The sequence below is a fragment of the Martes martes genome, assembly GCF_963455335.1.
Source record: "Martes martes genome assembly, chromosome: 14".
Taxonomy (NCBI): Eukaryota; Metazoa; Chordata; class Mammalia; order Carnivora; family Mustelidae; genus Martes; species Martes martes.
In genome coordinates, this window is record NC_137902.1 from 25,351,501 (window position 1) to 25,364,546 (window position 13,046).

The 13,046-nt window shown below is 46.7% G+C and overlaps 1 protein-coding gene across 1 annotated transcript; it reads right to left on the bottom strand.

Annotated features, from left to right (window-relative positions):
- Positions 1-870: 870 nt before the first annotated feature.
- Positions 871-12,040, bottom strand: INA (internexin neuronal intermediate filament protein alpha; the record flags this gene model as incomplete). The annotated part of the gene is made up of 3 exons (XM_080823493.1): positions 871-1,186; positions 2,561-2,685; positions 10,976-12,040. 3 exons carry the CDS (start codon positions 12,038-12,040, stop codon positions 871-873), a joined length of 1,506 nt encoding a protein of 501 aa, XP_080679619.1.
- Positions 12,041-13,046: the final 1,006 nt, after the last annotated feature.

The following is a 13,046-nucleotide window of genomic DNA, read 5'->3' on the forward strand; positions in this document are numbered from 1 at the left end:
TGAACAACTACATTCTTCATACTTTTTTTCCCCCTAAATTAAGTGGATTTGAAGAAGTTGAAAGCCTAAAATCTAGGGACTCTTTTCATTATTTGTTGGGGACAACCCTTAAAACTCATCACTGCCATTTTTCTTCACTTACAGAATTGGAAGGACGTGAAAATGGGCAGGGAGAAGTCATTACACGAATCACAGAAATGGTCAACATGCATCTAATTTCACCCATTGAACAAAGAGACCTAAAGGGGATAAGTTCTTTTGAGAAGAACCTAACTGTGTTTAAGGGGGAAGAATACTACACTAGCCTTTTTTTTTTCCTGAATGGAAGAAAAGGATAGATGGAATTTTGAGGGGAGGGAGGAAGTTTCTATTAAACAAACACCTATCACTTGTGAAGCAGTTTCATCGGAGTGCTGTTGGATGTGGACCATTGGTTTATCTTTGGCAGTGATCTTATGTTTTAGGTACCTAGAATGAGACTACAGGGCCGGGTGAGGACTGGGTATGGTGAGCGAATGTAAGTTTTAATTTCAATTCACAGCAAATGACGATGATCACAGATTTAGCACCTTAGTTTGTACTTCCTCTGTACCTGAATCATCTAACGCTGTGAAGCCTGAGCTTTAGGTGAGAAAGCTGAGTTCTTAGATAACTCCTCTGTGATTTGCTCTAGGACTGCACTTTGCTCCAACCTATGGGGTGGTTGTCTTATTAAAGAAAGTGGAGTGTTCAATGCTAGATAGGAGACTGAAGCCTTGAAGACATTTTCTAGTGGTGACAGGTGTTTTGGTTCAGGAATAGGCTCTTTAACAAGTCAAATGCATATTATCCCCTCTTAAGCATTAACTTTTTTTTTTTAAAGTGACAGAATTATATTTTTTGGCTTGAAGTGGTGCTTTCTTCTATAATTGATTTCTCGGTTTTCTTAGTAGATATTACTGTCTCCTCCAGTATTTCTTCAAAACTTTCCCCTATCTGGGAGGTTTTCTTAGAGGCTGCCTTAGAAGCCTCCTCCTCCTCCTCCTCCTCCTCTTTCTTAAGAGACAGCCCAGTGGATGAGACTTTGGAGGTTGTAGAACTGAGGATTCTAGGTGGGAGCAGATAAGCCGGATTGGGGGGTGGATTCAGCCCTGAAATGCTTAATCCACTGGTGCTAAAACGTGTCTCCTCGCCTTCCAGCAGTTTCCTGTAAATCCAACAGAGAAAAAGTCTTAGGAAGTCAACTTGTAACTTTAAAAAAAAAAAAAAAAAAAGAACTTAACCCTCCAGCTCCTATTCATTTTAGAAAGATTCCGAAAGACTCTGCAGTTTCTTTGTGAGGTTGAGACCAATTAATATTGTCTTCCAAGGTTCAAAGACTTGGGAGTTGATCTAGCACATGCATACATATGTGCACATACATGCACACGTGCATGTGCACACATACACACACTCACACACCTTTAGCATCAGCTGTGTTTAAAGTACCATCAAAGGGAAACCTACCCTATTCATGAATACATTCAAAAAGGAATTTTTGTACAATTCCCCTTGGTCTCATCACACCCATTTCTGGCACTTTAGAGTCTACAAAGCTCTAAGGAGAAGTAATTTTACTAATTAGAACCTTAAGTGCAACAGGGATAAGAAGGTGAGAAGCCCACAGAGGAGGAAGGAGATGCCTCATTTAGCCTGAACTTGAGATTTGTACTTTTTTTCAACGTAGAGGAGTACAAAGAAAAGGGAAACAGCAACTTCAAAAACCAGTGAATTCAACTGTTTCAGATACCAGATTTTTTCTCAGCTTAGCCTAACGAGCATCGTAGCAATGGGCCCTGTGTCTTTTTTTCTTATCTCTAATAATGTTTATCATCTTCTCTTTAAAACCAGAAACTCAAGACACTATCAAATACTTTTGGAATTTTGTTTTAGTATATGTGCTGCCGAAGAGAGCACTTTGGAATTTTGTTTTGAAGAAGTATATAGTGTAAAAGAAAAAGAATTCTCAGATCTGGGTTGAAGCTGAGCTCTTCCCTTTACCAGCACCATGACTCAGAACAAGTTACACGGTCAGTCTGTGGTTCAAGTTTCCTCGTCTGCAAAATGGAAATAATATGACCGGATACCTAGATCATTTAAATACAGTATCTAATAGTGCCTGGAACATAGTAGCCATTCAAAAAATAGTAGCTACTGTTATTACCTTTTTTTTTTTTTTAAGGCAAATGTTTGCTTGAACATTGAGAAGAAATTCAGAGGGATACTTCACCTGTTAGGATGTTCTACGTTGTGTAAACCCTATTTTTTTAAAAGTTAGAATCTTTAAAAATGTATACTCACATTATCTCCTTCAATCCTAGCAGAGGTGGGTGGACCACTCCAGGACTAGTAGGGTGGAGTTGGGATATAAACAAGTTGAAGGATAGAGGAGTCAGCTCCCCTGCAAGGGGCCAGAGATGACTTTCCTCATCCCTTCTCACCCATCAGAAATTGGAGAGACTATAAAACCACTTATCCACTTATTTGGGGGCGTTGCCCCAGGTGGCTGGATCTGCTTGGGGGAGCATGCCCTTTGAAATACCTGTAAGCGGCTATCTCAATATCAAGAGCCATTTTGACATTGAGCAAGTCCTGGTATTCCCGAAGGTGGCGCGCCATCTCACTCTTGGTGTTCCGCAGGTCGTTTTCCAGCTGCCCGATGCTATCCTGAAAAGTGACATATCCAGCATCTTTGAATCAGCTGCAATGCAGTGAGATTTCCACAAAACAAGGATTCTCAATCCTGATGACACATTAAAAATCCAGGCCTGTCCCCTGGCCCAGATTCTGATTTGCTTGTTCTGGGGTGAGGTCCCTGCCTCTGCATTGTTTCACAAGGTCCCCAGGAGACTCAGACGCGTGGTAAGGGTTGGCAACTTCTACTGCGTGGCATGTGCTTCTCAAATGCACACCAGGGAGGTATTTTCTCTCTCTCTTGTTAAACATGCACCTGAAACTGATACCGCGCTGTATATCAACTGACTGGAATTTAAGTAAAAACTTAAAAAAAAAACCCCCAAACCCACAACTTACTTCTCCTCCTTCCCTTGCTTATTTTATTGCTACTGAATAATCCAGGTGTTGTATGTCCTTTCCAAAACCCAAAGCTTCAGGTTAGGAGTTTAGACTTAGAAAATTCCAACTGTGAAAAGCACAGAGAAGATAGCAAGCCTCCATTCGTCTGGATGGTTTCCTGGAAGTCTGCTGCTCGATCACCTTACTGAAAGCATTTTATGCAGCAGGCAAGGAAGAAGCAGAAATACTGCACAGAATTTTAAAAATCCAAATGGCAGGCTGAAATTAGACTTTTAAGAAAAAAACTAGGGGGCACTTGGGTGGGCTTAGTCGGTTGGGCTCTCGATTTTGGCTCAGGTCATGATCTCGGTGTGGTTAAGTCTACCCCTAGACTGGGCTCTGCACTCAATGCAGAGTCTGCTTGCGAATCTGCGCCATCTGCCCCTCCCCCCACTTGAGCTTGCCATTTCTCTCTCTCTCCCAAATATATAAAATCTTTGAAAATAAATAAAAAAGAAACTAGGTCCATATAATAGTTTTGCTCCAAATTCTTTCAGGTGCAAACCCAGACACAGAAGAAAAATAGCTTAAAATTTTCTTCTTTTATTTATTTGAGAGAGAAAGAGAGAGAGAGCACAAGCAGGAAGGGGAGGGGAGAAGGAGAGAGAAACTCAAAGCAGACTCCCCGAGGAGCCCAGTGTAAGGCTCCATCACATGACCCTAGCTGAGCTCACCACCTAAGCGGAAACCAAAAGTCTGAGGCTTAACTGACTGCGCCACCTGGGTACCCAAAAAATAACTTTAATCTTTGATCCTTGAGCAGCCAGAGGGTCTTTTAAACTTTTTTTTTTTTTTTAAGATTTATTTATTTGAGAGAGCGTGAGAGAGAGAGTGCATGTGTGCACACTCGGTGTGGGGGTGGGGGGGGTGCAGCAGGAGAGAATCTTCAAGCAGGCTCCCCACTGAGCACAGAGCCCAGCTCTGGGCTTGATTCCATGACCCATGAGATCACAACCTGAGCTAAAACCAGAAGTCCGACGCTTAACTAATGAACCACCCAGGCGCCCCCAAAGGGTCTTTTGAACACACAGCAGATCTAGTCGCTCACCTGTCTGAAACCCTCTAACAGCTTTACAATAAAGTCCCAACTTCTCAGCATGGCCTGTACTATTCCCCTGGCTCAAAGGGTTTCAGCCACCTGGGCTTTCTCTTTTACTCCTTACGCTAAATTCACTTCTGCTCCAGGCCCCCCTTGAAGCTAGCTGTTTCGTCTGTTTGGAATGTTCTGTAGTGGGTCTTCTGTGGCTGACTCTCAGTCACTGAAGATTCAGTTCAAATGCCCTCTAGTCAGTCTTCCTTTGTGTCCAAATTAAGCAGCCTTGTTTACCTCAAGCCAGGGCAGTGGCTAGCATGGGAAGGGGCTTCATGCAAATGAGAAAAAGGCACCTCCAGCGGGAGGACTAATTAAAAGAAAGCACACACTTGAAACTGGCTGCTCTGCTTTATTTTATCTGAAATTCTTTCGTTCATTTTTGACTTTACTAATTTATTTTCTGTCACCTTCCTCTATCTCATGGTTTTTCCACCTAGGCACTATTGACATTTGGGGCTGGATCATTCTTTGCTGTGGGGGGCTGTCCTATGAATTGGAGGGTGTTTAGCATGCACTCTCCCTCCCGGTTGTGATAACCAACAATGTCCCCAGACACTGCTAAATATCCCCTGGAAGGCAAGTCACTCCTATCAGAGAACAACTGTTCTAGAAGGTACCCGATGTGGAAATGGGGGCTGATTCTGTATGGTTCACTCCTGGAAGAGCCTAGCGCAATGCACATTGTAGATGGCCTGTGAGTCATCGTTAAATGAATGAACCGTGTTACACCAGCGCCTCTTTTCCTCTGCCCTGAAAAGATGTGAGCAAATAACCCATATAATTCAGTTGCAACTTTGTCGACATGAAGAACACAGCAATTGAGAGTAACTTTTGTGAAACAGTGATGCAGATAAACATCAGAAACCTCAAGTAAGTGGTGAGGGATCCTTGTAACTTCCTGTGTGGTGATGATGAAGTGATGGTGGAAAGCAGGGCTGGTAACATTGGGAGGTGCAAACTTCCAAATCAAGAGAATCTGCAGAAAGAAGGAAAATTCATACCTCCTACCTCTTCTCTAAATATTGATGGGAATGCCACAAAGGAGAAACTCAATTAACCGATAGGTACAGAGCAAGGAATGACAAGCTGTGGGGAAAATATATATTATACGGACAGTGATGGAAATATTCCAAAGCGTGTTAAGAGATCATAAGGGCTTAAAATGATTTTTTTAAAGATTTTATTTATTTATTTGACAGACAGATCACAAGTAGGCAGAGACGCAGGCAGAGAGAGAAGGGAGGAAGCAGGCTCCCCGCTGAGCAGAGAGCCCGATGCGGGGCTCGATCCCAGGACGCTGGGATCATGACCCGAGCCGAAGGCAGCAGCTAGGGCTTAAAATGATTTTTACCAAACCTTTTACTTGATGGTTGTTAGTTGAGGTTAAACTAACCTACAAGCAAGTCTGCTAATGATGCACTGGGGGTAAGAGAAGCAATATTACTGTGGGAAAGGGGAGAGGGAGGAAGACCTCCCAATATGCAAAGGACAGGAGAAGTGAAATCTGAGGAAAAAGAGGAGGATTTCATCAGGATCTTGGGGTTGCATTTCTTGCTCTGCCTCAAATATCCAACATACCCCAGTCAGTTTTCTATATTCTAGTCTCTTCAAAATTTCCATTTCTATATATGGAAAATTATAATATTCTTTTCTGAGGTGTTCTGAGATCCTCAAGTTGGGATTTCAAACTAAGCACCTCACATTCTTATATGAGTCCATTATCTGTTAAATTAGGTAACAGGTATTAAAACAGCACTTGTCACGTAAAAATTGCTCAATAAATTATTGTTAGTATCATACCATGCGAGTCTATACCCTTTTTAATCACATGGATGAATTAATCATGAGGCCTTCCTGCAACCTCCTGGATTACCAAGGAAAACAATGTATAATAAGACGTTAATATTAGATAGTTGAAGACATATTCCTTAAAGCACCAGATTTTTTTAAAATAATGATTTTGGGGAAAAAAAGCCTTCCTAAAGGGGTTTGTACCATTTTTTTTTTTAAATTTTTAATTTTATTTATTTGACAGAGAGAAATCAGAGCTAGGCAGAGAGGCAGACAGAGAGAGGGGGAAGCAGGCTCCTGCTGAGCAGAGAGCCCGATGCGGGGCTCGATCCCAGGACCCTGAGACCATGACCCGAGCCGAAGGCAGAGGCCTAAACCACTGAGCCACCCAGGCGCCCCGGTTTGTACCATTTTTAAAAAAAATTTTTATTAAAGTACTGACTACATCCAACATGGGGCTCAAACTCAGGACCCCGAGATCAAGAGCAGCATGCTCCTCCGACCAAGCCAGCCAGGTGCCCCATGGGGGAGGTACCGTTCTTAATGAGGACATAAACATAATGCAGCCTTTCTTAGCAACTACAGGTTATGATAATGAGCAATTATTTTTCTATAATTCTATGATGTCTTTTGTCAACTGAGGTATATCAGATTATTTATTTCTACCCTAAATGGCCCCAAAGAGCAGTGTTTGAATTAGTGCTTGCTACTTATTGGTTTTCTTTGTTCTGAAAGTTGAACTAAGCTATTCTTTCTCCATGATGGCTGACTCCATTGGTCCCTCTTCTCTATCTTGCAGCATGCTTCAAATTCAAAAGACAATGTCCTTTAGAATCATGTAAAGTAAGAATGAGTAAGTTAGGAGCATCAGAGGGGTCAGCTTCCCAATATGTGATTTGAACATGGACGTTTTGTCTCATCAGCAGATTAATAAGGTCCTTTCTAAAAACAACATTTTTGTTTCAGAGCTGTGTTTGCTGAATAAATGGTTGTTGGGAGCTGAGTTCTAGATAGAGATTTTCTTGAATTTTTATGTTACACATTTCACATGTCTATTTTATGGATCAGAGTAGACAAAAAGCATGACTCTGCTCCTTTCAGAAGGAACTGGGCTGACTGCTGACCATTGCTCTTCAACGTCTAGTCCCTTTGTTTGTGCTGTCTTCAGCCCACACCAGACTGTCTTGCATTGCCCTTCAAAAGCCCTGCCAAAGATGGCCTCCAGCTGGAAATCTGAGCCGAGCGCTGCAGTCTGCCCCCTCCCCCAACCACGCAGCTGCTGTTGGCTTAGCCTGAGGGAATGGCAGAGGCACTCCCAGTTCCAGCTGGGGTCTCTCCTGGAGTAGTAGCTAAAACAAGTGCTGAGCATCTTCCCAAGGGCTGGAAGGATGCAGGGCCTGGAATAAGAGAAAGACCATGCTACCCACACATCTGCAGTGGAGGAAAGGAACCACAAATAGTGCTATGGATTTCATCACTTTTGGGAGCCCTCTGCCAGGTGAGCAGTAGTAGTGAGCGCAGCAGCACAGTCTGAATGAAAGAGCCCCTCCAGAATTACTGGGCGAGGAGAGAGGATTTTTATAGGTGGACTGTCCGTATGCCTTCCTCTCCCTCCTGTGTTGGCTTGCTTGTTTGCTTGCTTGCTTCCTTTCTTTTTCCCTATCATACTATGAAATCTTGCATTCTATGAGCTGGTTTATTTTGTGAAGTGTGGTTTAGGTTAGTGCACTGCCAAATCAGCCCAAGGACAATAGGGTGCAGGGCTTTAACTGAAAATGCATATTCCTGGGCCGCACCTGTGAACCACTGAATCCAAATCTTTGGGAGTAGGCCTGAGAATCTTTTTGTTAAGCCCCCAAGTGACCTTGGTGGATCAATGGGTTTCGGAACTGGAAGTTTAAATTTATTTCTGTAGAGAAGCTATCAAGGTGGCCTTGGTGACAGTAATACAATGAGGCAGGGAGGGGCAAAAACAAAACTAAAAACACATGGAAGAATTAAAAGGAAAAACAGGAACAAATGTAGTTTCTTCTTGGATTCTAGTTTCAGAGATAAATCTATCAAGCCATAGATTTATAAGCAGCCAGTGGCACACCCAATCTCCAAGGGGCCAACCCCTTTTTGCTATTTCATTAGGTTGTATTCCAATCTCATACTAGAGAGAAGAGGGCAGACTTGGCTCTTCTCCCTGGGGAGCATTAACTAATGGTGAGCTTGATTGTTCTGCAAGGTCTTTCAAGGAAAGCTTTGGCTTTCCAAGACTGACCAGAGTACTGGGCCAGGGCCTCTAGTATCCTGCAAAAATATCCTTACGCATCTTTGGGAGAACAGGGCCTCCAATGGTGGTGGAGCAGCTATGCAGGAACCAGATTCACCCTGGGTCAGAAATGGAAAAGGTTCAGCTATAGAGGGTGGCTACATTTGGCTTTTGAAGACAATGGCCCTAGCTCTCCATAATTTCTCCTGTCACCTGATTTGGACAATCTCATATATCATTGTGTACTTACTATGTCACCTTGAATCATTCTTTACCCTTTCAAAACTGTAATAAGCTTTCTGTCCTTGAATAGACTGTCAGCATTCTGGGCAGGGAAAATGTCACTTTAATGGGGCTTTCCTCTGCCTCTTAGAGGGTGGTAAGCTTGCAAAGGAAAATGGGCCTATCACTAATCTCTGAAGCAGAAGAAAGAGAACAGCCTCCCATTACTGCAGCAGAAGGGGAGGGGGGAGAGGGCAAGAAAACAATGGCTGAATTTCACTGTGGAGAAGGAGGCTTTTCATCTTGGCCAGCACTGCTAAAATTGTTAGAGAAAACCAGAGGATACCCTTGTGACTTCAGGCCTTCAGGCTTGGCAGGTGAGGGTGTGAGCCCCTCCTCAGCCTGAAGTCCCAAGGGGTAGGAAATAGCTTTCTGTTGTCTCAGCTGGTCTTCCATTCCACCAGCAGGTCCACTGAGGCTCTGAAGGCCAACTAGGACAGGGGCACACTGCAGAGACGCAGATGCCGCAGTTTCTGGAGGGTTTTTGTTTCCTGCAGACCGTGTCTGGATGACCCTCCTATTGTCTGACACTGAAAGCCGTTTAAAGCAAACAAAACAAGTCAGACAATACTGTCACTATCTCTTAGGGTGTGGGGCTAGACCAAGCAAACAGAGGGCATGGCAAAGACCAATTCAGATGGCAGTTGTAGTTGCAGGTAAATTAGCCTTTTTGTAGAAATACTGGGCTAGCCCTTCAGAAGACCCCGTAGCTCATCTTTTGAGGCTTCTAGAAGAATGCATGAAATCTCAGTTAACTAAATGTGATTAATTCAGGCCACGCAGGAGCTAGGCCATACAGTGAAAAATTCAAGTTACAGCTTTTGAAGCAGAATAGAAGTATTTACTTGAATAGTACTGTAATTCCAAATAACCCAAACAAATGGTCCAGGCAAGCTTTCTTCTTTTAGCAAATGGAGAAGTTTCAATAGACAATAAATACCTGCACGCCAATAATAATTCTTCAGCTATAGACTAAAACAGTACTTTTGAGGTTTTACTCCTCTCTTTGTTCTTTTTTATTAATGTTTCCAAGCCCTATTAATTTCATCAAATGTAAACTTCGATTTTGGCCAGAATGAGTTATTGCAAATTTCTGAATTAGTACCATTCTACCCAATGGAGATTTGATTGGACCTTGAAACTGAAACACTATTTAGATTCCTTTCTTTTCTCCTGTCTCTGTACTCTTTGTGGTCATAAGCCCAGAATGCCCTATACCGTAAAACTGAAGATGCCGTGGTCTTTGTTTGGAGAGAAAAGGAAGAAAGATCCAATTAACACCTTCAAAGGAGCTTAGAAGACATGGAAAGATGGAAAAAAAATAAGTGGCCTATAACAAAGATAGAATCACCCATCTCTGTGATTTATCACATACATTGAGGATGGAAAATTGTTAAGGAGATGTGAATTTCAAGTGGGACCTCACTGCTGCTGAGCAGATTAGGTGTTTTTTGCTAAGTGGTAAGCCATCCATGACAGTGAAAATTGATGCTATGAGGTGACCTTTGATTGCAGGTAGCCAAGACTGATGTGATGGTGTTGCAGAAGGGAAAAAAAAAAAACCAACAAAGCAGTTAATTACCTAGAGAGTCATAACTAGGGCATGAGACGGGAGACACATCATTTCTGAGATGGAAAGCACTCTAGATCAGCACCGCGGACAGCGCCCCTGCCATTCCTATTTGCTAAGTGGTATAAAGCTTTCTTTAGGAAGAAATACCAGCAGTAGATCGACAAGGAGTGTGTGTGTGTGTGTGTGTGTGCGTGCGTGTGTGTGTCTGTCTGTCTTGGAAGGGGAAGAGGGTAGAGAAGGGCGGTTGTAACTAGCCCAATCCCTCAGCTCCTTGGCTCCCAATCTCTACTCTTTTGAAGGCAAAACTCAAGAAAATGATTGGGCAGAAACCCTTCCCAGAAGGATCCAGCATTCTTCTCCCTAGCACATACCATAGTCAGTCCAGCATTCTTCTCTCTAGCGCAGACCATACTCCATAAATATCAATTCCGGGCGCACAGAAAGCCTTCCAAAGTCAACCTAACAATCCAGACAGCCGAGACAGCACTGCCAACATGAGAGATTGTATCCCAACCGCATTGTGTTCACTCCTACTTTGGATGGGGGACTGTTCTTCAGGTTACCAGGGTGTTTATGTCCACTTGCGGACAGAGAGGAATAAATTAGATTTCTGGATTCTGAAAAACATAAGCTTAAGGGTTTTTTCTAAAAGGGCTTGGACAGGGACTTGACGGGCAAGGAAAGAGGGTGACCAGGACTTTAGAATGAATAGTGTAGACTCCTGGGCTTTCGTTTGTCAGCGCCTCCAGTTGGGGTTCTTCCTCCACCCACCCACCCACCCACCCCCGTTCCTCTCAGTTCCTAGGGCCCCAATTGTGTGGGAAGGCATAGGTAGGTGGGGGGAGAGGTCAGGGCGCCCCTCCCTTTGCAGCGTTTCAGCCCTTACCTGGTAGCTAGCCACCTCTGCACTGTGCCGCTCCTCCAGCTCCAGGATCTGCCTCTCCAAGGACTCATTGGCCCCACGCAGCCCCTCAATCTCGATGGTGCGTGCCTGCAGCTGACGCCTGTACTCGTGAATCTCCTCGCGGCTTGCCCGGATGGCCTCCGTGCTGCGCGCTGCCTGCTCGTTCAGGTTGGCAAACTTGGACTTGTACCACTCCTCGGCTGACTGGAGGTTCTTGGCAGCCAGGGACTCATATTGGGCGCGGATCTCCCTCAGCGCCGAACTCAGGTCTGGTTTGGCCACAGCCACGTCCACCTCGGCCGCGGCCTGCGACGATGCCTGCAGTGTGGCCAGCAGCTCGGCCACCTCCTCGTCGTGCACCTGGCGCACAAAGGCCAACTCGTCTAGCAGCGACTCCACCTTCTTCTCCAGGTCCAGGCGGGCCAGCGTGGCACCGTCCACGTCGCGCTGCTGCGCCTTCAGCGCGCGCTCGGCGCCTTCTCGCCCTCGACTCTCCTCCTCGCAGCGCGCCCGAAGCCGCTGCACCTCCTCCGCCAGCCCGTCGCGCTCCAGCAGGGCCTGCGCGCGCGCCGAGCTCGCCTCCTCCAGCTGCGCGCGCAGGTCGCGCAGCTCGCGCTGGAAGAGCTCGCCGACGCGCGACGGTTCGGCGTGGCGCTGCCGCAGCGCAGCCAGCTCGGCCTCGAGCGCGCGGTTCTGCGTCTCCAGCTGGTGCACCTTTTCAATGAACACGGCGAAGCGGTCGTTGAGGCCCTGCAGCTGCTCCTTCTCGTTGGTGCGGATGATCTTGTACTCGTTGGTGCGCGCCGCCGCCTGACTCAGGTCGAGCCCGTCGGACGCGGGGGGCCGGCGGTAGGCCAGGCCCAGGCCAAGCGACGAGGCCGAGGAGCAGGCGGCCGAGGAGGCCACATTGCAGCGGGACAGCGACTGCGAGCGGAAGCTACCCGCGCCACCGGCGCTGGAGAGGCGCGAGGACAGACGAGAGCCATCGCCAAACACCTTGCGGTAGGAGGAGGAGGCGCACAGGTAGTGCTCCGAGCCGAAGCTCATGGTGCCGGGACCAGGGCCTGGAGAGCGGCTGCGGGTGAAGACACAGAGGAGAGGAGAGGTGCGCCAGACGGGGCGCGGCTGGGCGGTGTGCACCGGGTTTTAAAGCGCCGGGGCTGGGGCGGTGCGTTGGGGGCGGAGCTCCTGCTCCGGGTCTGGTGGAGAGAGGGAAGGGGGGCATCCAGAAGCGGGGGCGGGGAAGCGCAGTGAGAACTGCAGCTGCGCGAGCGGCGGACCTAGGACGCGGAGACAAAGCGATTTGCGTAGAAGCCGCTCCCTGCCCGCAGCACCCCTCCCCAAGAATTGTCTGGTTTGGGAGTGACTTGAGCGGAGGGGTGCCTAAACGACTGGGGTTTCCCATCCGCAGACCACCCGGCTCTGTCGCTGCCCTTGACCCTGTTCTCCTTGCCACCTTTAGCCCATCCAGAGCTAGGGTTTCTGGAAGGGGTCCCGTACGCCTGCCCATCCCTCCCCGGGAGCTCCTGAGGGTGAGGCCCTGTTTTTTCAGTTATAATGGGGACTTTGTCTCTTCCCTCAGGCTTTGTCCCTTTTCTTAGCCAGTTCGGGGTTCCCAGGGGGTAGAGTGGGTCTACGTCAGAGAGCATCTCATCAGCTGTTCCTCTGCAGCTCTCGGAAGCGCCCAGGGCGGGTGGCTGGGCCGAATGCTTGTGACGCCCTGGAAAAGATGGGAGATGGATAAAGAACACGAGCCTGAGTTGCGGAGAGTAGAAGGACGCGCGGGAAAGAGCTGGAACGCTGTAGTGGGCAAAACTGAAGTGCTTCCGACATTTGTATAAGTAAACGGGTTTCCTATCCGCAGACCACGCGGCTCTGTCGCTTGCCTTGACCCTGTCCTCCTTGCCTCCACCGTGAGTTACGGTTTTTCTGGGAGGTGGCCTGTATGCTCATACCCGCCCCGGGAGCTCCAATGAGGATGGGTTCACCACAGCACCCAGCATTCTCCATTTAATAACGCCCACCACCTCCTCCTCCTCCTCCTTCTTCTTCT